Raw genomic sequence first — 22755 nt, forward strand, 5'->3', positions numbered from 1 at the left:
ATGTATAATCTTTGATATCTTCCATTAGCCTCCAGGATCACTAAGTTCAAGGCCCCCTTGGAACCTAAGGAGCCCTGCCGAGGAGCTGAAGGCCTTCAGAGTCCTTGGGGTGATTGACAAGGTAATTCTTCAGTGTCTCTTCAAGAGTTCAGTCATAAATCGACTGCATGCTGACATTCTGTCTTTGAAGCTTTGGATCTTAAGGATATGAAACAAAAGGAGAAAATGACTCAAATGCATCTGCACTTTAAAATAACAAAAGCAGAAGAGAAAAAGCTTTTATCTGAGCAATTCATGTAAGGTCATGCAAAATATATTTGAGCTAAAGGAGAAGGTGCATATTTGTTGGCATTCAGTTGAGTAAGGGATTTGGTTTTATAAAAGTGTTATAGCAGAGTAAAGATGTACTTTGTGTTTAATTACAATTGTGAGCCAGTAGTTGTTCAACATTAATTAATACAGTCATTTTAATGGTCAAAAAGAAAAGTGGAATCCCCTTATAACTACCATTCATTGAGCACCTACTATGTGTCAGACCCTATATTAGGAATTTTATATGAAGCAACGTAATCTTTCTTACAATTTTATTTGCATCTTGGTGGAAAAGTGATGTTTAGAGCAGATTAAATAACTTGGCCCAAAGTCACATAGCTAATTTAGGATGGTGCTGGGATTTGAATATTAATTTTTGTGACTCAAAAGCTGTACTTTTTCTAGTACACTAACCCCTCACTTCACACACACGTGCATTTTAATTTTGGGGGTGAAAGTACTGGCCTCACAGAGATATCTGCCATTGTGTATGTGCAAATTTGGTGACATCTCACACCAAATGTTAACAGCACTGTTCCTATCAGATGATTTACAAGTGTAAATTAAAAGCCACGGACAACAAACTATGTTTTAAGTATATTTGCTCAACCACCGCTTTACCATTCAAAGTAAGTAAAATGCTTTATTTAATATTAAGGGATAGGTTAATTTAGATATTTTTTCACCATTAACCGTTTTTTATGAAGCACCTTAATGTTCATTTTTAACTTACTATTCATTGAGTATTTGTAAAGTATGCATGTGAGTCCATGCTAAAATTGAACAATATGTAGTATTCTCTAGCAATTTAGACAGTAATAGTTTGAAGCATTCCCAAGGGTACATTAAGTTGGATATTATATAAAACTGTCAGTGTCTTAAGTTCTGGCAAGGATCATTTTTCTCAAATTCATGTTACTGAATTTTGAACTTAAAAAATTCTAAGCTGTAGGATTTTTCTTTTTTTAAGGGCCTGAAATATTTCCATAACCATGTTTTCTGTGGCTTTTCCAGTTTGGAAAACATTCAGTTTGAGAGTAGATGAAGACAATATAGTAACTGAGTAGTTCCTAGGTTCTCAGATTTCTTTGCAGGCAAGTATACCTTCTTGAGGTACAGTGACTGCCCCCTCTCTTAGCTCTATTTCTTTGACAAAGTATGGCCTTTCATTGCTATACTGTAAGTGTAAGTAGGTTACCTTGTAGTCCTAGTAATAGCTATTAGTCTCTCAGGTTTGTTTAAATAAGGGCTCTTGGCTGGGTGCTGTAGTTTACACCTGTAATCCCAGCACTTTGGGAGACCGAGGTGGGCAGATCACTTGAGCCCAGGAGTTTGAGACTATCTGGGCAACATGGTAAGACCCTGCCTCTACAAAAAAATAGAAAAAGTAGCTGGGTGTATAGTCCCAGCTACTCGGGAGGCTGAGGTGAAAGGATCCCCTGAGCCTGGGGACTTTGAGGCTGCCGTGAGCCGTGGTCATGCCACTGTACTCCAGCCTGGGTGACAGAGTGAAACTCTGTCTCTAAATAAATAAATAAATAAATAACCAATAAATATCAAGTCTTTAAAAAAAAAAAAAGAAAAGAAAAAAGTCAGGCATGGTGGCTCACGCCTGTAATCTCAGCACTCTGGGAGGCTGAGGCGGGTGGATCACTTGAGGCCGGAAGTTCGAGACCAGCCTGGGCAACATGGTGAAACCCTGTCTCTACCAAAAATACGAAAAATTAGCTGGGCATGGTGGCACACACTTGTAATCCCAGCTCCTTGGGAGGCTGAGGCAGGAGAATCACTTGAACCCGGGAGGCAGAGGTTACAGTGAGCTGAGATTGTGCCACTGTACTCCAGCCTGGGTGACAGACTGAGACTCTGTCCCCCACCCAAAAAGAAAGAAAGAAAAGAGAGAGAGAGAGAGAGAGAGAGGGAGGGAGGGAGGGAGGAAGGAAGGAAGGAAAAGAAAGAAAGAAAGAAAGAAAATAGAAGGACTTTTGACAGTGGAAGAATTCCTAAGTTCTGCTGAGGAATAATTTGGTACCTTCTTTTCTTACTCTGTTTAGCTGGGAAAGGTGTTTGGTGTTTAGAAGGTGACATTTAACTTTTTTTTTTTTTAATAGTTAACAGAATCTCACTCTGTCGCCCAGGCTGGAATGCAGTGGCACAATCTTGGCTCACTGCAGCCTCCACCTCGTGGGTTCAAACGATGCTTCTGTCTCAGCCTCCTAAGTAGCTGGGATTTACAGGTGCACACCACCATGCCTGGCTAATATTTTCTTTTGTTTTTTTAGTAGAGACAGGGTTGCACCATGTTGGCCAGGCTGGTTTCGAACTACTGACCTCAGATGATCCACTCACCTCAGCCTCCCAAAGTGTGGGGATTACAGGTGTGAGCCATGGTGCCTGGCCTAATATTTCTTAGTAGAGATAAGGGAATATGTATTTGGGGAATTAAGAAGCTTTGAGAATTAATAAGTCTTTAAAATTTATAACATATTCCTGTAAAAACATAAGTAGGTATAGGCTGGGAGCTGTGGCTCATGCCTGTAATCCCAGCACTTTGGGAGGCTGAGGTAGGCAGATCACCTGAGGTCAGGAGTTTGAGACCAGCCTAGCCAATATGGGGAAACCCCATCTCTACTAAAAATATAAAAATTAGCTGGGCATGGTGGTGGGCTCCTGTAATCCCAGCTACTTGGGAGGCTGAGGCAGGAGAATTGTGTGAACCTGGGAGGTAGAGGTTGCAGTGAGCCGAGATTGCGCCACTGCACTCCAGCCTGGGCAACAGAGCCAGACCCTGTCTCAAAAAACAGAGAGAGAGAGAGAAAAAAAAAGCAGGTATATTTTTTGAAAGTTGAACTGTTTTTTTAAAGATAAGTTACTTTCCATTCTACTGAGGACTACCTAAAATTTGGGTTTTAGAAACTTGAAGTATGGAAAAGAAATGTTGAATAAATTCAAAAGGTTAGAAAATACCCCGGTTATATTGATCTAGTCCTACAGAACACAGTTTCTTTGATTGTTTCATTACAGTATTTGTTTTTTATGAGTTATTTTGAGTGTTATCTATTAACCTAGGAAAAATACGGTTCTGAATTGAACTGCGTTAGGATTAGTATTTCACAAACTTTTATGTAGAAAAAAAAAAAGCAGATTTTTAATTAATATCTAGACTGTAAGCTCTGTGAAAACAAGATTGTGTCTTTCTTGGTCACCACTATGTTCTCAGTACCTAGAATCACTTGGCACATAATGGGTGCTCAATAAATATTTGTTGAATAAAATAATCGAAACTTAATTAATTTTAAGTATATATAGAGTGACACCTACTGGTACAATATGAGACTGCTATCTGGTACCATTGTATGAGGTGACAACTCAGAAAGTGTTTACCCAGAGGGATAGTAATTCCATAGCTGTATGTTGATCTAGTATTCAAAGAGAAGTAAATGACTTTCTGCTTTTGAATTGGGATTATAAAATCCCTCATTAAAATAGATACACAGAAATCATATATGAAGCAGGATGCCTGGTTTCTCTGTGAAAAAGGTAGTTAGGGAAGAGACTTGCATGTTATGTCCTCATAGGATATAAGTAGAACCAAATTAGTACAAATTCAGGAGAAACAAATTACTGCTCATGAGAAATGCCTTTTGAGAATTAACATATTGACCAAAGGCATACTGGAGTCCTTTAGATCTTATGAGTTTCTTGTCATTTGAGACATTCAGGTAAAGGCTGAAAGATTGATTGTTGGGATGCTATATAATGAACTGGATGGAATTTTACATTAGATAACTTTTAAATATTTCTTTGATCCTGCAGGTTTATTTACACAGTCTTTGTGTAGCAATAGCAGGGGAGAGTAGAAATTAGTGGAAAAATATTGTAAGTTTTTATAGACACAGGTGCAATTCTTTTTATTGTATGTGTGTGGTAAGAATATATGGGATGTGCTCATATTTGTATGTGTATAAAGATTGTTTATATATGATAATTTGTAATTGGGTTAGAAGAGTCTAGATTGGTAGTTTGACTGGTAGTAGAATGCCCAAGTGCTAAGAGAGTTTCCGAGAAAGGTCACTGTTGTATAACTTCTCTATAAAAAGTATAAAGGAGCCCATAGTTTAGTATACAGTAATGTACCAATGTTAGGTTCCTGGTTGTGATATTTAATTCGAACTATATAAGGTGTCACCACTGGGAGAAGCTGGGTGAAGGGTACACAAGACTCTTTGTACTGTTTTTGCAGCCTCCTGTGAGTTAAAAAAAGAAAAGGGTAAGGGGAACATTGATTACTTGAAACCCAGGGTATACTAAGATTTGATTCCCTCATGGCCAGTTAACTGTTCTGGTTTCTGTGTGGCCTGAATCATTCTGTGTGTACATGTGTGTATGGCATTCACGAGGAAGATCGGTGAGGATCGTGTATCTGGATTGCCAAAATTGCCACTGAAAAACTACTTAAATATGATGTTTTGCAAGTCATTGTTATAAGAGATGCCACACATTTTGTAAGTCTGTGACTATTTGCTAGGTCAGATGCCTTGGCATTTTGTAATCAAGATAGCTTCCCAACTTTATCTGATGCCTGCTAGGCAGAATTCTTAAGCTCACTTGCCATTGGAAAAATGTAGGCATTTCTATTTTGGAGCTAAAATATAATTGAGAAAATGTGCGGAAATTGCTCAAATTGAGTAGCTGTTTAAAGATTGGTACTTATTTTTTAAGGTACCTAAATAATATCTTCTCTGATAATATGTGGAAAAATCTTCTGTATTTGGAACACAGAAGCATCAATATTTGGGTATTTGCTCATTCAGGGAACACTGGATTGAAGTGGATTAAATCAAAAGGACATAGCACAACATTTTTTAAGTGCTAAAAGGAAAGAACTATCAACGCAGAATCTATATCCTGTGAAAATGCCTTTCAAGAATTAAGGGAAAATAAACGTATTCTCAGATGAAGAAATGCAAAGAGAATTTGTTGCTGATGAGCCTACCCTAAAAGAATAAAGTGCATTCTCTAAACAAAATGGAAACAATACATGCAAGAATCTTGTCACATTAGGAAGAAAGAAAGAACATTGGAAAGGGTCAAATATAAGTAAATACAATGGACTTCCTTTCTCTTTAGCTTTGGAAATTATCTTTTATGGTTGAAGCAAAAATTCTAACACTCTCTGATGTAGTTCTAAGTTTATGCAGAGAAAATATTTAAGGCAATTATAAATGTGGGAGAGTAAAGGGACATAAAGGAAGATAGGGTTTTTATGCTTAGCTTGAAATGGTAAAATGATGATACCTGTAGACTGCAATAGGTTATGTATATATAATATAACTAGAACAACCACTAAAAAGCTTTTTAAAGCATACACTCAAAAATGCTATATAGGCTGGGCACAGTGGCTCACACCTGTAATTCCAGCACTTTGGGAAACCGAGGCGGGCAGATCACCTGAGGTCAGGAGTTTGAGACCAGCCTGGCCAACATGATAAAACCCTGTCTCTACTAAAAATACAAAAATTAACCATCATGGTGATGCACGACTGTAGTCCCAGCTACTCAGGAGGCTGAGGCATGAGAATCACTTGAATCTGGGAGGCAAAGGTTACAGTGAGCTGAGATCATGCCACTGTACTCCAGCCTGGGCAACAGAGTGAGACTCCATCTCGAAACAAACAAACAAACAAACAAACAATACTATAGATAAACCAAAATGGAATTCTAAAAAATGTTCAAATAACCCACAAAAATGCAGGAAAATACAAACAGAACAAACAGAACGCAAAAAATAACTGCAAACTTAAGCCCTAACACATTATAAATATGCCAGTTAAAAAAAACAGAGATTGATATTGGATTAAAGATATGACCCAACTTTATGGTATTTATAAGAAACTCACTTCAAACATAATATAATGATATATATATGTATATCATGGTGTATATATCATATATATACAATGATATATATATGTAAAAAGTAAAAGGATGGAAATGACATGTCATGCAAACATTAATCAAAGAAAACAGGAGTGGCTATATTAATACAAGATAAAATATGCTTCATACCGAAGAAAATTACGAGAGACAGAGAAGACATTGGATAATGATAAAAGGGCAATCTACCAAGAAGACATAGCAGTCCTACAAATGAGTGTACAGACATCAGAACTGTAAAATATGTGAAGCAAAGGCTGATAGAAAATGAAAGGAGAAATAGGCAGTTGCAGTTGGAGACTTGAACACTTTGTCTGAAAAACTGATAAAACAGAAAATTAGCAACAATACAGAAGAACTCCATAATACCATCAACCAACAAAATGTAACTGACTTTTATAGAACACTGTACCCAAGAACAACAGACTACACATTCTTTTTCAGTGCCCATGGAACATATACCAAGACAGACCATTTCTAGAACTGAAAAACCTCAACAAATTTGAAATTATTGAAATCATACTGGGTGTGTTCTCTGACCATATCTGAATCAAATTATTAATCAGTAACATAACAGGAAACTCTCCAAATACCTAGAAACATAGTTATACTCCTAAGTAATTCATGGGCTAAAGAAGAAATCTCAAAGGGTATTAAAAAAAAAACCCAAAACGTATAGTTGAATGAAAACAAAAGCAGAACATACCAGAATTTATGGGACACAGCTAAGCCAGTGTTCAAAGAGAAACTTATAGCACTAAATGATTATGTCAGAAAATCGGAAAAATCAGATCTAGGTTCCTAACTCAAAAGAACTAGAAAAAGAACAAAATCTAAAGCAAGCAGGAGGAATGAAATAAAGATAAACAGCAGGAATCATTGAAATTGAAAATAAAAACAAAAATTTTTGAAACATAAAGCTGGTTATTTTCAAAGATCAATAAAATTGACAAACCTCTAACAAGAGTGACAAAAAGAGAGAATACACCAATTATTGCTGTCAGGAATGAAACAGGTGTGGATCCTGCCTACATCAAAAGGATAACAAGGGAATACTACAAACAGCCCTACACACGTAAATTTGATAATTCAGATGGAATGAACCAATTCATAGAAAAATACAAACTACCACCCAAAATAAAATAGATAATTTGAATGGCTCTTTAACTACTAAGGGAACTAAACTTAAAATACCACTAAGATGAAATCTTGAGGCCCAAATAGTTTCACCAGAGAATTCTACCAAACTTTTAAAGAAGAGTCAATACCAGTTCTACACATATTCTTCCTGAAAATGGAAAAAAGGGAAACAGTTTCCAGTTCATTTTATGAGACCATTATTACTCTGATATCAAGACATTAGAAAAAAGAAAACTATAGACCAATATTCTCATAAATGAAGATACAGAAATCTTCAACAAAATATTAGAAAATAGCAACAAAATCCAAAATGAATTCGATACCATGAATTTATTTAAATTCATTAATTTCATTAAATTCATATTACATTTATCTTTTCAAGAAAACCAACTTTTTATTTCATTGATCTTTTGTATTTTTTTGTCTCAATTTGATTTATTTCTGCTCTGATCTTTATTTTCTTCTACAGATTTGAGGTTTGGTTTGTTCTTACTTTCTAGATCCTTGAAGTACATTATTAGATTATTTGAAATTTTTCTTTTTTTTAAAAAATGGGCATTTATTGTTGTAAACTTTTCTCTTAGTGCTGATTTTGCCATATCCCATAGATTTTGGTATGTTGTATTTCCATTTTCATTTGTTTCAAGAAGTTTTTACAATTTTCTCAGTTTCTTCGTTGACCCATTGATCAGTCAGGAACATATTGTTTAATTGTTTAATTTCCATGTGTTTCTGTATTTCTGACGTTCCTGTTATTGATTTTGAGTTTTATCCCATTGTGGTCCAAAAAGATACTTGACATGATTTTTTTAAAAATGCGTTCATACTTATTTTATGGCCTTTTTGTGGTCTGTTCTATAGAACGTACCATGTGCTGATGAGAAGAATGTGTATTTTCTAACTGTTGAGTGAAATATTCTGAAAATGTCAGTAGGCCTATTAGATTTAGTGTGTAGTTTAACTCTGTGGTTTCTTTGTTGATTTACTCCTGGATGATCTGTCCATTACTGATAGTGGCAGTTAGAGTCTCCTATTATTGTATTGCAATTTGTCTTTTCTTTATTAGATCTACTATGTTTTATATACTTGGTTTTATAATCTTAGATTTGTAGTCTGTTTTATCTAAGTATAGCTACTCCTGTGCTTTTTTGTTTTCCAGTTGCATAGAATATCTTTTTCCACCCCTTCACTTTCAGTCTATGTGTCTTTATAGGTAGGGTAGGTTTCTTGAAGACAGCATATAGTTGGGTCTTATTTCTTTATTCAGCCACTCTATGCCTTTTAATTAGAGAATTAAGGCCTGGCACAGTGGCTTATGCCTGTAATCCCAGCACTTTGGGAGGCCAAGGTGGGCCTTGAGATCAGCCTGGACAACATGGTGAAACCCCATCTCTACTAAAAAATACAGAATTTAGCCAGGCATGGTGGCGCATGCCTGTAATTCCAGCTACTTGGGAGGCCAAGACAGGAGAATCACTTGAACCCAGGAGGCAGAAGTTGCAGTGAGCCGAGATTGTGCTGTTGCACGCCATCCAGCCTGGGTGACAGAGCAAGACTCTGTCTGGAAAAAAAAAAAGAGAATTAAGAGTGTTTAAATTCAGTATTGTCATTATTATTGATAAGTTAGGACTTACTTTACTTGTAACAATCCTTTTTTTTTTTTTTTTTTTTTTGCTTCTGGTTGTTTTGACACTCCTGTCTTTCTTTTTTTCTTCCTTTGTGGTTCTGTCTGTCTTCGTGGGTAAGTACTTTTTTCTGGTAGTATGTTTTAATTTGTTGCTTTTTATTTTTAGTGGGTTCTTACAAGTTTTGTTCTGTGGTTAGCAGTTACCATGAGGCTTACAAAAAATACTTTATAGATATAACAAGAGGCAGTTCATCTTAGGTCACAAATAATAAGAATAGAAGCAAAGGCAAAAAAAAACTACACAAAAATAATCGGCAATTTAACATCATCACCCCCACATTTTGACTTTTAGTTGTCTCACTTTAAATTTTCTATGTTACTTGTTCTTAACAGGTTGCTGTAGCTATTATTATTTTTGATAAGTTTGTCTTTTGGGCCTCATACTGGAGTTAGGAGTGGATTTTGCATCACTGTCACAGTAGTATAGGATTCTGGGTTTATTTATATACTTAATTTCACCAGTTTAAAAAAAAATTTTTTCCCCTTCAAATTGAAGAACTTCCCGTTAGCATTTCTTATAATGTAGATCTGATAGTGGTGAATTCTTTCAGCTTTAGGTTGTCTGAGAAATAGTTTCTGTCTCCTTCATATCTGAAGTGTAATTTTGCTAAATACAGTATTCTCGGATGGCAGTTTTGTTTTGTTTTTTTTTTTGGTTTTTTAAGCACTTTGAAAATGTTGTTTCACTCTGTGTGCTTTCCATTGAGAAGTCTTGACAGACAATGTGGAGGTCTTTTATATGTTATTTGCTTCTTTTCTCATGCTGTTTTTAGAATCCTCTCTTTGCCCTTGACCTTTGAGAATTTGGTTATTACATGCCTTGAGGTAGTCTTATTTGGGTTGAACCTATTTTGTGTTCTGAAATTTTTTTGTATCTGAATATGTATATCTTTTGGAAAAATTTCTGTTTTTTTTTGAGTAAGCATTCTAGCCCTTGGTGTTGCTCAGCTCCCTCTTGAACACTAATAATTCTTAGCTTTGGTCTTTCGAGGTAATTTTTTATATCTTATAGGCAGCTTCTTTCTTTTCCACTCTTCTTTTTTCTCCTCTGATCATGTATTTTCAGATGACCAGTCTTTGAGTTTGCCAATTCTTTCCTCTGCTTCATTCATCTTCTTTGAGAGCCGCCAGGAAGTTCTTCAGTTCAGCAAATGTGTTTCTCAGTTCCAAGACTTCTGTTTGATTATTTGTTTTTGAGATGTCGTCTCACCATATTGCCTAGGCTTGACTGCAGTGGCACAATCATGGGTCATTTCATCCTCTGTTGCCTAGGATCAAGTGATTCTCCCATTTCAACCTCCTGAGTAACTGGTACCACAGGCTTGTGCCACCATGCCTGGCTAATTTTCGTTTGTAGAGATGGTGGTCTTCCTGTGTTTCCCAGACTGGTCTTGAACTCCTGGGTTCAAACAGTTCTACTGCCTTGGTTTCCCAAAGTGCTGAGATTATACCATGCCTAGCCTCTGATTTTAAAAGATTATTTCAATTTCTTTTTAAAAAATTTTCCCCCTCTTTTTTTTTTTTTGAGACAGGATCTCACTCTGTCACCCAGGCTGGGGTGCAGTGGTGTGATCTTGGCTCACTGCCGCCTCCACCTCCCAGGTTAAAGTGATTCTCATGCCTTAGCCTCCCGAGTGGCTGAGACTACAGACATGCGCCACCATGCCTGGATAATTTTTGGCATTTTTAGTAGAGATGGGGCTTCACCATGTTGGCCTGGCTGGTCTTGAACTCCTGACCTCAAGTGATCCACTTGCCTCGGCCTCCCAAAGTGTTGGGATTATAGACAGGCATGAGCCACCGTGCCTGGCCTAATTTTTTTTTTTTTTATTTCTTTGATAAATTTTTGAGTTGCTTTTCTATGTTATCTTGGAGGTCACTGACTTTCCTTGTAACTACAATTTTGAATTTGCGGTTAGAGAACTCACAAATTGCTTTCTTGTTAGGATCAGTTGCTGGATTTTTGTTTTGTCCTTTTGGGGAGGTCATGGTTCTCTGTTTGCTGTTGTTTCTTGTGGGTGTATTTTATGTCTTTGCATTGAAGGATAGTTATTTATAGATATTTATGGAATAGTTATTTATTCTAGTTTTTTTTTTTTTTTCCTGTCCATCTTGTTTTGGTTTCTCCTGGATATATTTGCTTAGTGAATATTTGCATCTAGCTCACTGCCTCTTTTTAGCTCTAGGAGGTACCTTAAGCTTGGGTTGACCTCGGCTCTGGTAAATGATCGGAGTGATGCCTGCTCTGAAGGTGAGAGGTCCCAAAGGAATTAGGCTGGCAGTGTGTTAAGGCTAGCTAGAGCTTTGTGCCTAGGAGTCCAGCGGAACATACCTCTTCTGCTGAGCAGCCACTCAGATTGGGCACCTCTGTTTGCTTAAGAGCAGAGCAGACTTTCCAGGGTTGGGGATGATAGTCCCACCTCCCGTCTTTGTCTCTACCTGTTCTCAGGAATATTTCTCCCTTTAGGCAGTCACGATGCTTCCCATGGATTAAGGTGGGGACAGGTCTCTTGCTTGGGAACCCAAGATGTTGGGGAACCTGGCTGACCACCTCAGTCTTACCTTTTCCAATATAGAAATATGAGTTGGGTGGGGGCGGGGGCGAGATTTTCTGCTTGATGCCAGGCAGAATGGAGGGGGAAGGGTGTCACAGATGTGGAGGTCTGATTCCCTTAGCATCTGTTCAGAGTTGTTTTTTGTTTGTTTGTTTGTTTGCTTTTTTCTTACTTCTCTGTGGCCCCAGGAATTATCTCATTCTCATATTTGAGTTCCAGGTAAAAATCTTGGCACTTGTATATTTGTTTGTTTGTTTGTTTTTCTATTGGAGAAGGAGGAGTGAAAACAGCTTGTACTTATATTTCTGTGTATAAACAATGCACCCATAAATCTGGAATAAAAATACAATACAGTTTATAATAATATTGAATTAGTAGGTGTAAATATAACAAGACATACAGAACTTTTATGCTGTAAATTTCATAGCATTGATGAAAGAAATCAGAAGTCTGAATAATTGGAGAAATATATTCATTAGCAGACTCACCATAGATGTAAATTCTTTCCAAATTGATACACAGTTTTAAGCACCGTTTCTGTCAAAATTTCAGCAAGATTTTTTAAAAAATGTAAATATAGACCTAATTATTCTAAAACCTATTTAGGAAGTTGTAGGAACTATAATAGCTAAAATAGTTTTCAAAAAAGAGTAAGGTGGGAGAGTCACTCTGTTTGATTTCATGACTTTACAGTAATCCAGATTGTGTGGTGTTGGTATAGAGACACACACATAGAGAATAGTATACAAAATGTAGAAATAGTCCCACAAATATGGCTAATTGATTTTTGACATAGGTTGAAAGCAGTGTAATGTAGGAAGGTTAATATTTCCAATAAATATTGCTAGAGTAATTGGGTATTCTCTAGCAATAAAAGTGTACCTTGGCCAGGCATGATGACTTACGTCTGAACTCCCAGCACTGTGAGAGGCCAAGGTGGGTGGATCATTTGAGGTCAGGAGTTCAAGACCAGCCTAGCCAACCTGGTGAAACCATGTCTCTACTAAAAATATAAAAATTAGCCAGGCATGGTGGTAGGCACTTGTAATCCCAGCTACTCAGGAGGCTGAGGCAGGAGAATTGCTTGAACTCAGGAGGCAGAGGTTGCAGTGACAGTGCACTCCAGCCTGGGTGGCAGAGTGAGCCTTTGTCTCAAAAAAAAAAAAAACAAAAAAACAAAAAAACTAGTGTATGTTGACATATCCTCACACCTCTTTAATTTTTTTTGTTTTTAATTTTTGTGGGTACATAGTAGGTGTATGAATTTATGGGTTATATGAGATATTTTGATACAGGGATGCAATGTGTAATAATCACATCAAGGGAGATGGGTATCCATCCCCTCAAGCATTTATTCTTTATGTTACAAATAATACAGTTATATTCTTTTAGTTATTTAAAAATCTACAATTAAGTTGTTATTGACTATAGTCATTCTGTTGTTTTAGCAAATTCTAGGTATTATTTATTCTGTTTTTTGTACCCATTGACCCTTCCCACTTCCCCTTCCCAACCCTACACTATCCTTTCCAGCCTCTGGTAACCATCCTTCTACTGTCTATCTCCATGAGTTCAATTATTTTAATTTTTAACTCCCATAAATAAGTGAGTACATGCAAAGTTTGTCTTTTTGTGCCTGACTTATTTCACTTAATGTAATTTGACCTCAGCTTCCATCCATGTTGTTGCAAATGACTGAATCCCATTATTTTTTATGCCTGAATAGTACTTTGTTTTGTATATATACCACATTTTTAAAATCCGTTCATCTGTTGATGGACACTTAGGTTGCTTCAAATCTTGGCTGTTGTGAATAGTGCTGCAATAAACATGGGAGTGCAAGTATTTCTTTGATTTATTGATTTCCTTCCTTTTGGGTATATACCTAGGAGTGGAATTGCTGCATGGTAAGGTAGCTCTATTTTTAGGTTTTTGTGGAGCCTCCAAACTGTTCTCCATGGTGGTTGTACTAATTTAGATTTCCACCAAGAGTATGAGGGCTCCCTTTTGTCCACATCCTTGCCAGCATTTATTATTGCTTGACTTTTGAATAAAGGCCATTTTAACTGGGGTGAGATGATGTCTAATTATAGTTTTGATTTGCATTTCTCTGATCAATAATGTTGAACAGCTTTTCATATGCCTATTTGCCATTTGTATGTCTTCTTTTTAGAAATGTGTATTCACATTCTTTGTCCATTTTAAAAATTAGATTATTAGAGTTTTTTCCTTTAGAGATGTTTGAGCTCCTTATATATTCTGGTTATTCATCCCCTATGAGATGGGTAGTTTGCAAATATTTTCTCTCATTCTGTGGATTGTCTCTTCTTCACTTTTTTTATTGTTTTCTTTGCTGTGCAAAAGCTTTTTGCTTGATATGATCCTGTTTGTCCATTTTTGCTTTGATTGCTTGCACTCGTAGCGTATTACTCAAGAAATTTTTGCCCATACCAATGTCCTGGAGAGTCTCACCAGTGTTTTCTTTTAGTTTCATAGCTTGAGGAATTAAAGTCTTTAATAATCAATTTTGATTTGATTTTTGTATATGGTGAGAGATAGGGAGTCAGTTTCGCTCTTTTGCATATGGATATTCCGTTTTCCCAGCATCATGTATTGAAGAGATTGTCCTTTCCCCAGTGTATTTTCTTGGCACCTTTGTCAAAAATGAGTTCACTGTAGATGTGTGACTTTATGTTCTCTATTTTGTCCCATGATCTTTGTGTCTGTGTTTATGCTAGTACCATGCCATTTTGGTTACTATAGCTCTTCAGTATAATTTAAAGTAATGTAATGTGATTCTTCCAGTTTTGTTGTTTTTGCTTAGGATTGCATTGGCTATCCTGGGTCTTTGTGGTTTCATATAAATTTTAGGATTGCCTTTTCTATTTCTGTGAGGAATGCCATTAGTATTTTGATAAAGATTGTATTAAATCTGTAGATTCCTTTAGTTAATATGGTCATTTTAACAATATTGATTCTTTTAATTCATGAACATGGAATATCTTTCCCTTTTTTTGTGTGTCTTCAATTTTCTTGCATCAGTATTTTATAGTTTTCATTGTAGAGATCTTTCACCTTTTTGGTTAATTCCTAGGTATTTAATTTTATTTGTAGCTATTTTAAATGGGATTACTTTCTTGATTTCTTTTTCAGATTGTTTGCTGTTGGCATATAGAAACGCTACTAATTTTTGTGTGTTGATTTTGTATCCTGCAATTTTACTGAATTTGTTTATGAGTTGTAATAGTTTTTTAGGGGAGTCTTTAGATTTTTTCAAATGTAAAATCATATCCTCTGTAAACAAAGATAATTTGACTTCTTCCTTTTCGATTTTGATGCCCTTTATTTCTTTCTCTTGTCTGATTGCTCTAGCAAAGACTTCTGGTACTGTATTGAATAATAGTGGTGAAAATGGGCATCATTGTTATATTCTAAATCTTAGAGGAAAGGCTTTCAGTTTTTCCCCCATGCAGTGTGAAACTAGATATGGGCCTATCATATATGGTTTTTATCACGTTGAGGTAAGTTTCTTCTTCTTTTTTTTGAGATGGAGTCTCGCTCTGTCGCCTAGGCTAGAGTGCAGTGGCATGATCTCGGCTCACTGCAACCTCCGCCTCCCAGGTTTGAGTGATTCTCCTGCCTCAGCCTCCCAAGTAGCTGGGACTATAGGCATGTCACCATGCCTGGCTTATTTTTGTATTTTTAGTAGAGACAGGGTTTCCCCATGTTGGCCGGGCTGGTCTCGAACTCCTGACCTTAGGTTATCCACCCGATTCGGCCTCCCAAAGTGCTGGGATTACAAGTGTGAGCCACTGTATCTAGTTGAGGTACGTTTCTTCTATCCCCAGTTTTGTGAGGATTTTTATCATGAAGGGATGTTGAATTTTGTAAAATGCATTTTCAGCATCAGTTGAAATGATAAGGGTTTTGTCTTTCATTCTGTTGGTATGATGTATGACATTAATTTATTTGCATATGTTGAATCATCCTTGCTTCCCTGTGATAAATCCCACTTGGTCATGATGAATGATATTTTTAATGTGTTGAATTTGCTTTGGTAGTATTTTGTTGAGGATTTTTCCATCAGTATTCATTAGACATGTTGTTCTATGATTTTCTTTTTTTGATTATCTTTGGTTTTCATATCGGGGTAATACTAGCCTCATAGACTGAGTTTGGAAGTATTCCCACCTCTGTTTTTCAGAGTGGTTTCAGTAGGACTGGTGTTCTTTAAATGTTTGGGATAATTCAGCAGTGAAGCCACTGGGACCTGGGCTTCTCTTTGCTGGAACACTTTTCATTATACTTTTGATCTCATTACTTGTTATTGATCTCTTCAGGTTTTGGATTTCTTTATGGTTCAGTCTTGGTAGATTTTATGTCTCTAGGAACTTATCCATTTCTACTAGATTTTTCAATTTATTGGCACATAGTTGTTCTTAGTAGCCACTAATGATCCTTTGAATATCTGTGGTGTCATTTGTAATGTCTCCTTTGCATCTCTAATTTTATTTCTTTGGGTCATCTCTCTCTTTTTTTTTTTTTTTAGTCTGGCTGAGGTTTGTCAATTTTGTTTACCTTTTCAGAACACCAACTTTTTGTTTTGTTGATCTCTTGTATTATTTTTCTCATTTCAAGTTTATTTCTGCTCTAATCTGTATTGTTTCTTTTCTTCTAATTATGGGTTTGGTTTGCTCTTTTCTGGTTAAGATGTATCATTAGGTGGTTTATTTTACATTTTTCTTTTAATTTTGATGTAGACACTTCCAGGTGTAAACTTCCCTCAGTACTGCATTTGCTGTATCCCATAGATTTTGGGATGTTATGTTTCCATTATCATTTGTTTCAAGAAATTTTTCAGTTTTTTCCTAAGTTTCTTTGTGGACCCATTGGTCATTCAGAAGCGTATTTCTTAATTTCCGTGTATTTCTGTAGTTTCCAGAAATTTCTCTTCTTACTGATTTCTAGTTTCATTCCATTGTCAGAAAAGATGCTTCATATTATTCCAGTTTTTTTTTTTTTTAACTGTTTTAAGACTTGTTTTGTGACCTACCATATGGTCTGTTCTTGAAAACGATCCATGTGCTGAGGCAAAGAATATATTTTCTATGGCCATTGGAAGAGTGTTCTGTAAATACCTGTTAGGTTCATTTGGTCTATAACACAGATTAAATTTTGTTTTTTGATTTTCTGTTTTCTTTTTTTTTTTGAGTCAGAGACTCGCTCTGTTGCCCAACCAGCAGTACAGTGGCACGATCTTGGCTCACTGCAACCTCTGCCTCCCGGGTTCAAGCAATTCTCTTGCCTCAGTCTCATGAGTAGCTGGGATTACAGGCACATGCCACCATGCCTGGCTAATGATTTTGTATTTTTGGTAGAGATGAGTTTTTACCACATTGGTCAGGCTGGCCTTGAACTCCTGAACTCAAGTGATCTGCCTCCCTTGGCCTCCCAAAGCACTGGGCTTACAGGTGTGAGCCACCATGCCTGGCCTCTTTGTTGACTTTCTGTCTGAAATATTTGTCTGATGCTGAAAGTGGGGTATTGAAGTCTATATATTTTTTTTAGTTTTTATTTTTATTTTTTCTGATGGAGTCTCGCTACATCGCCCAGGCTGGAGTGAGTTGTCAAGATCTCGGCTTACTGCAGCTTCCACGCTCAAATGCTACTCCCACCTCAGCCTCCTGAGTAGCTGGGACTATAGGTGTGCACCACCATGCCTAGCTAGATTTTGTATTTTTTGTAGACATGGGATTTTGCCATGTTGCCTAGGCTAGTCTCAAACTCCTGGATTCAAGCAATCTGCCCATCTCAGCCTCCAAATGTGCTGGGATTGCAGGAGTGAACCACCATGCCCAGCCTACAGCTATTATTATTTTGGGGTCTATTTCTTCAGCTCTAATAATATTTGCTTTATATATCTGGGTGCTCCAGTGCTGGGTGCATATATATTTACAATTGTTATATCCTCTTGCTGAATTGACCCCTTTATCATTATGTAATTACCTTTGTGTCTTCTTATAGTTTTGTCTTGAAATCTATTTTATCTGATGTAAATATAGCTACTTGTGCTCTGCATGGTGTCCATTGGTATGGAGTATCTTTTTCCAGCTCTTTATTTTCTGCCTGTGTGTCTTTATAGTGAAGTAGGTTTCTTGTAGGCAAAGGATCATTGGGTCTTTTAAAATCCATTCAGCCACTCTGTATCTTCTCATTGGAGAGTTTAGTCTGTTTACGTTCAGTATTATTGTTGATAGTTTAGGACATACTTCTGCCATTTTGTTTTCTGGTGATTTTGTGGTCTTTCCTTTTTTCCTTTCTTCCTGTATTCCTGTTAGTGAACATGATTTTTCTCTGGTGGTTTGATTTAATTTCTTGCTTCTTATTTTTTGTGTATCTATTGTATGTTTTTTGATTTGAAGTTACCATGAGGCTTGCAAGTACTGCCTTATAACCCAGGGGTCCCCAACCCCTGGGCCACAGACAGGTGTTACTCCATCGCCTGTTAGGAGGAACCGGGCCTCACAGTAGGAGGTGAACTGCAGGCAAGGGAGCATTTATCACCTGAGCTCTGCCTCCTGTCAGATCCGTGGTAGCATTAGATTCTCGTAGGAGTGCAAACCCTATTGTGAACTGTGAATATGAGGAATCTAGGTTGCATGCTGTTTATGAGACTCTAATGCCTGATAATCTGAGGTAGAACAGTTTCATCTCAAAACCATGCCCTACATGTGCCCCCTGCCCCCAAGAGAAATTGTCTGAGGTGGAACAGTTTCATCCCAAAACCATCACCCCCTCTAGTCTGTGGAAAAGTTGTCTTCCATGAAACTGGTCCCTGGTGCCAAAAAGGTTGGTGACTGCTGATTTATATAACATTCTTAAAGTGACAAAATTATGGAAATGGAGAAGAAATCTATGGATGCCAGTGTTTAGAGATGGTGGAGGAGAGAAGGGTGTGTGTGTGTTGGAGGGTGATTTTCAAGGGTTAGCAGCAGGGAGAGGTTTGTGGTGATGCAACACTTGTTTTTTAATTTTCTAGTTTTTTTTTGTTTTTGTTCCTTTTGGAGAAAAGGCAAATACATTTATTTAACAAGAGAATCACAGAGTGATCGTCCTGATGGAACACTTCTGGGTCTTGATTGTGCTTGTGGTTATGAGAATGTATACATTTGATAAGATGCCATAGAACTATTAATATGTACACACATAATTTTCTGTTTGTCAGTTTTCTGCCTGTAATAGTATACTGTAGATACATATGATGTAGCCCTTAGGGAAAACTTAATGGAAGGTACATGGGAATTTTCTGTACAATCTTTGCAACTTTCTAGTGACTCTACAATTATTTCTGAAATAAAAAGTTTTAAAAATTTGCAGTGTGTTTATTGGTCTGTCTTTTAAAATTATTTCAATAGTTTTTGGAGAACAGGTCGTGTTTGGTTACATGAATAAGTTCTTCAGTGGTGATTTCTGAGATTTTGGTGCATCTATCACCCAAGCGCTGTATACTGTACCCATTGTATAGTCTTTTATCCCTCACTGCCCTTCCAACCTTTCTCCCGAGTCCTCAGAGGTCATTATATCATACTTACACCTTTGCGTCTTCGTAGCTTACCTCCTACTTATGAGTGAGAACATATGATGTTTGGTTTTCTATTCCTGAGTTACTTCACTTAGAATAATAGTCTCCAACTCCATCCAGGTTGCTGTGAGTGCCATTATTTTATTCTTTTTATGGCTGAGTAGTATTCCATGGTGCGCGTGTGCGTGCGTGTGTGTGTGTGTGTGTATATATATACACCATATTTTCTTTATCCACTTGTTGGTAATGGGCATGTAGGCTGGTTTCATATTTTTGCAATTGCAAATTGTGCTGCTATAAACGTGTGTGCAAGTGTCTTTTTCATCTAATGACTTCTTTTCCTTTGGGTAGATACCCAGTACTTGGGTTGCTGGATCAAATGTTAGTTCTACTTTTAGTTCTTTAAAGAATCTCCATACTGTTTTCCATAGTGGTTATACTAGTTTATGTTTCCACTAGCAGTGTACAAGTGTTCCCTTTTCACCACATCCACACCAAAAATTATTATTTTTTGTTTAATTATGGTTATTCTTTCAGGAGTAAGGTGGTATTGCATTGTGGTTTTGATTTGCATTTCCCTGATAATTTGTGATGTTGACCATTTTTTCATATGTTTGTTGGCCATTTGAATATCTTCTTTTGAGAATTGTCTATTCATATCCTTAGCCCACTGTTTGATGGGATTGTTTGTTTTTTTCTTGCTGATTTGTTTGACTTCCTTGTAGATTCTCCATATTAGTCCTTTTTGTGGGTTACGTAGTTTGCAAATATTTTTTCCCCCTCTGTCGATTGTCTGTTTACTCTCCTGATTATTTCTTTTGCTGTGCAGAAATGTTTAGTTTAACTATATCCCATCTATTTATCTTTGTTTTTATTACATTTGCTTTTGGGTACTTGGTCATGAAGCCTTTGCCTAAGCTAATGTCTAGAAGAGTTTTTCTGATACTATCTTCTAGAATTTGTATGGTTTTGGATCTTAGATTTAAGTCTTTGATGCATCTTGAGTTGACTTTTGTGTAAGGTGAGAGATAAGGATCTGGTTTCATCCTTCTACAAGTGGTTTGTCAATTATCCCAGCACCATTTGTTGACTAGGGTGTCCTTTACCCACTTTATGTTTTTGTTTGCTTTGTTGAAGATCTGTTGGCTGCAAATATTTGGCTTTATTTCTAGGTTCCATTGGTCTGCATGCCTTTTTTTTTTTTTTTTTTTGAGACGGAATTTTGCTCTCATTGCCTGGGCTGGAGTGCAATGGCGTGATCTTGGCTCACCGCAGCCTCCACCTCCTGGGTTCAAGCAATTCTTCTGCCTCAGCCTCCTGAGTAGCTGGGATTATGGGCATGTGCCACCATGCCTGGCTAATTTTTGTATTTTTAGTAGAGACAGGATTTTTCCATGTTGGTCAGACTGGTCTCGAACTCTTGACCTCAGGCGATCCACCCGCCTCGGCCTCCCAAAGTGTTGGGATTACAAGCGTGAGCCACCGTGCCTGGCCTCTACATGCCTGTTTTTATACCAGTATTATCCTGTTTTGGTAACTACAGCCTTGTAGTACAGTTTGAAGTTGGGTAATGTGATGCCTCCAGATTTATTTTCTTTGCTTAGTCTTGCTTTGGCTATGTGAGCTCTTTTTTGGTTCCATATGAATTTTAGGACTCTTTTTTCTAGTTCAGTTAAGGATGATGATGGCATTTTGATGGGAATTGCACTGAATTTATAGATTGCTTTTGGCAATATGGTCATATTCACAATATTCATTCTACTCATCCATCAGGATAGGATGTGTTTCCATTTGTTTGTGTCATCTATGATTTCTTTCAGCAGTGTTTTGTAGTTTTCCTTGTAGAGATCTTTCACTTCCTTGATTAGGTATATTCGTATGTGTGTGTGTGTGTATGTATGTATGTATGTATGTATTTTTTGCAGTTGTTGTAAAAGGGGTTGAGTTCTTGATTTGATTCTCAGATTGGTCACTGTTGGTGTATAGCAGTGCTGCTGATTTGTGTACATTGATTTTGTATCCCAAAACTTTATTGAATTCATTTATCAGATCTAGGAGCTTTTTGGATGAGTCTTTAGGGTTTTCTAGGTATATGATCTGTCTGTTTTGTCTGCTATTTGAGTAGTTACTCCTGCTTACTTTTGGCTTTAATTTGCATGGAATATCTTTTTCCATCCCTTTTCCTTAAATTTATGTGAGTCCTTATGTGTTAGGTGAGTGTCTTGAGAACAACAGATACTTGGTGGATTTTTATTCATTCTGCCATTCTGTATCTTTTACATGGAACATTTAGGTCATTTACATTCAATGTTAGTATTGAGATATGAGGTATTGTTCTATTCCTAATGCTAGTTGTTGCCTGAAAACCATGGCCTTTTTTTTTCATTGTGTTATTGTTTTATAGGCCCTGTGAGATTTATGCTTTAAGAAGGTTATATTTTGGTGTATTTCAATGTTTTGTTTTAAGATTTAGAACTCCTTTTAGCATTTCTTGTAGTGCTGACTTGTTAGGGCACGCTCTCTCAATATTTGTTTGTCTGAAAAATACTTTATCTCTCCTTCATTTATGAAGCTTAGTTTTGCTGGATACAGAATTGTTGGCTGATAATTATTTTGTTCAACAAGGCTAAAGCTAGGACCCCAATTCCTTCTGGCTAATAGAATTTCTGCTGAGCTGCTTTTAATCTGATAGGTTTTCTTTTATAGGTTACTTGATGCTTTTGTCTCACAGCTCTTAATATTGTTTCCTTTGTCTTGACTTTAGATAACCTGATGACTATGTGCCTAGGTGATGATCTTTTGCAATGAATTTCCCAGGTGTTCTTTGAGCTTCTTGTATTTAGATGGCCAGATCTCTAGCAAGCCTGGGGAAGTTTTCCTGGATTATTCCCTAAAATACGTTTTCCAAACTTCTAGGTTTCTCATCTTCCTCAGGAATGCCAGAGAGTAGTAGGAGGGAGGGAGGAAGAAAAGATACAAAATGTCAAAACTCAAACGGGAAGAACAGACTACTGAGTAAGTGTATGTCTTTTCAAGAAACTGAATCAATAATTAATAACCTTCCAAAGTAGAAAGCACCAGGACCAGATGGTTTTACTGTTGAGTTTTGCCAAACATTTACAGAATAAATTGTATCAGTTCTCTACAATCTCTTCTAGAAGACAGAAGTAGAAGGAATACTTCCAACTCATTCTATGAGGCCAGCATTATTCTATTACCAATTTTTAAATTTACCCAAATAAAATTAAAACTTCAGTTCCCTCAACATACATCCACCCAAGACTGAACCAGGAAGAAGTTGAATCTGTGAACAGACCAGTAACAGGTTCTGAAATTGAGGCCGTAATAATTAGCCTACTCTACCTCCCTACCAAAAAAAGTCCAGGAGCAGACAGATTCACAGCTAAATTCTACAGATGTACAAAGAAGAGCTGGTACCATTCCCACTGAAACTATCCCAAAAAAATTGAGGAGGAGGGACTCCTTTGTAACTCATTTTATGAGGTCAGCATCACCCTTATACCAAAACCTGGCAGAGATAC

At 36.9% G+C, this 22755-nt stretch overlaps 1 protein-coding gene across 5 annotated transcripts in view; it reads left to right on the forward strand.

The window, feature by feature from the left end:
• The window catches only part of RPS6KC1 (ribosomal protein S6 kinase, 52kDa, polypeptide 1), a 211512-nt gene that overhangs the window by 118119 nt on the left and 70638 nt on the right, over positions 1 to 22755 (forward strand). For 3 of the 5 annotated variants that reach the window (XM_011996152.1, XM_011996154.1, XM_011996153.1), the window contains one exon: positions 29 to 121. The exons of the other annotated variants lie outside the window; for them this stretch is intronic. In XM_011996152.1, the coding sequence (XP_011851542.1) occupies positions 29 to 121 (93 nt within the window). The remainder of the gene's footprint in view (positions 1 to 28; positions 122 to 22755) is intronic. 5 annotated transcript variants of the gene reach the window in all.

The sequence above is a fragment of the Mandrillus leucophaeus genome, unplaced genomic scaffold, assembly GCF_000951045.1.
Source record: "Mandrillus leucophaeus isolate KB7577 unplaced genomic scaffold, Mleu.le_1.0 Scaffold503, whole genome shotgun sequence".
Taxonomy (NCBI): domain Eukaryota; kingdom Metazoa; phylum Chordata; class Mammalia; order Primates; family Cercopithecidae; genus Mandrillus; species Mandrillus leucophaeus.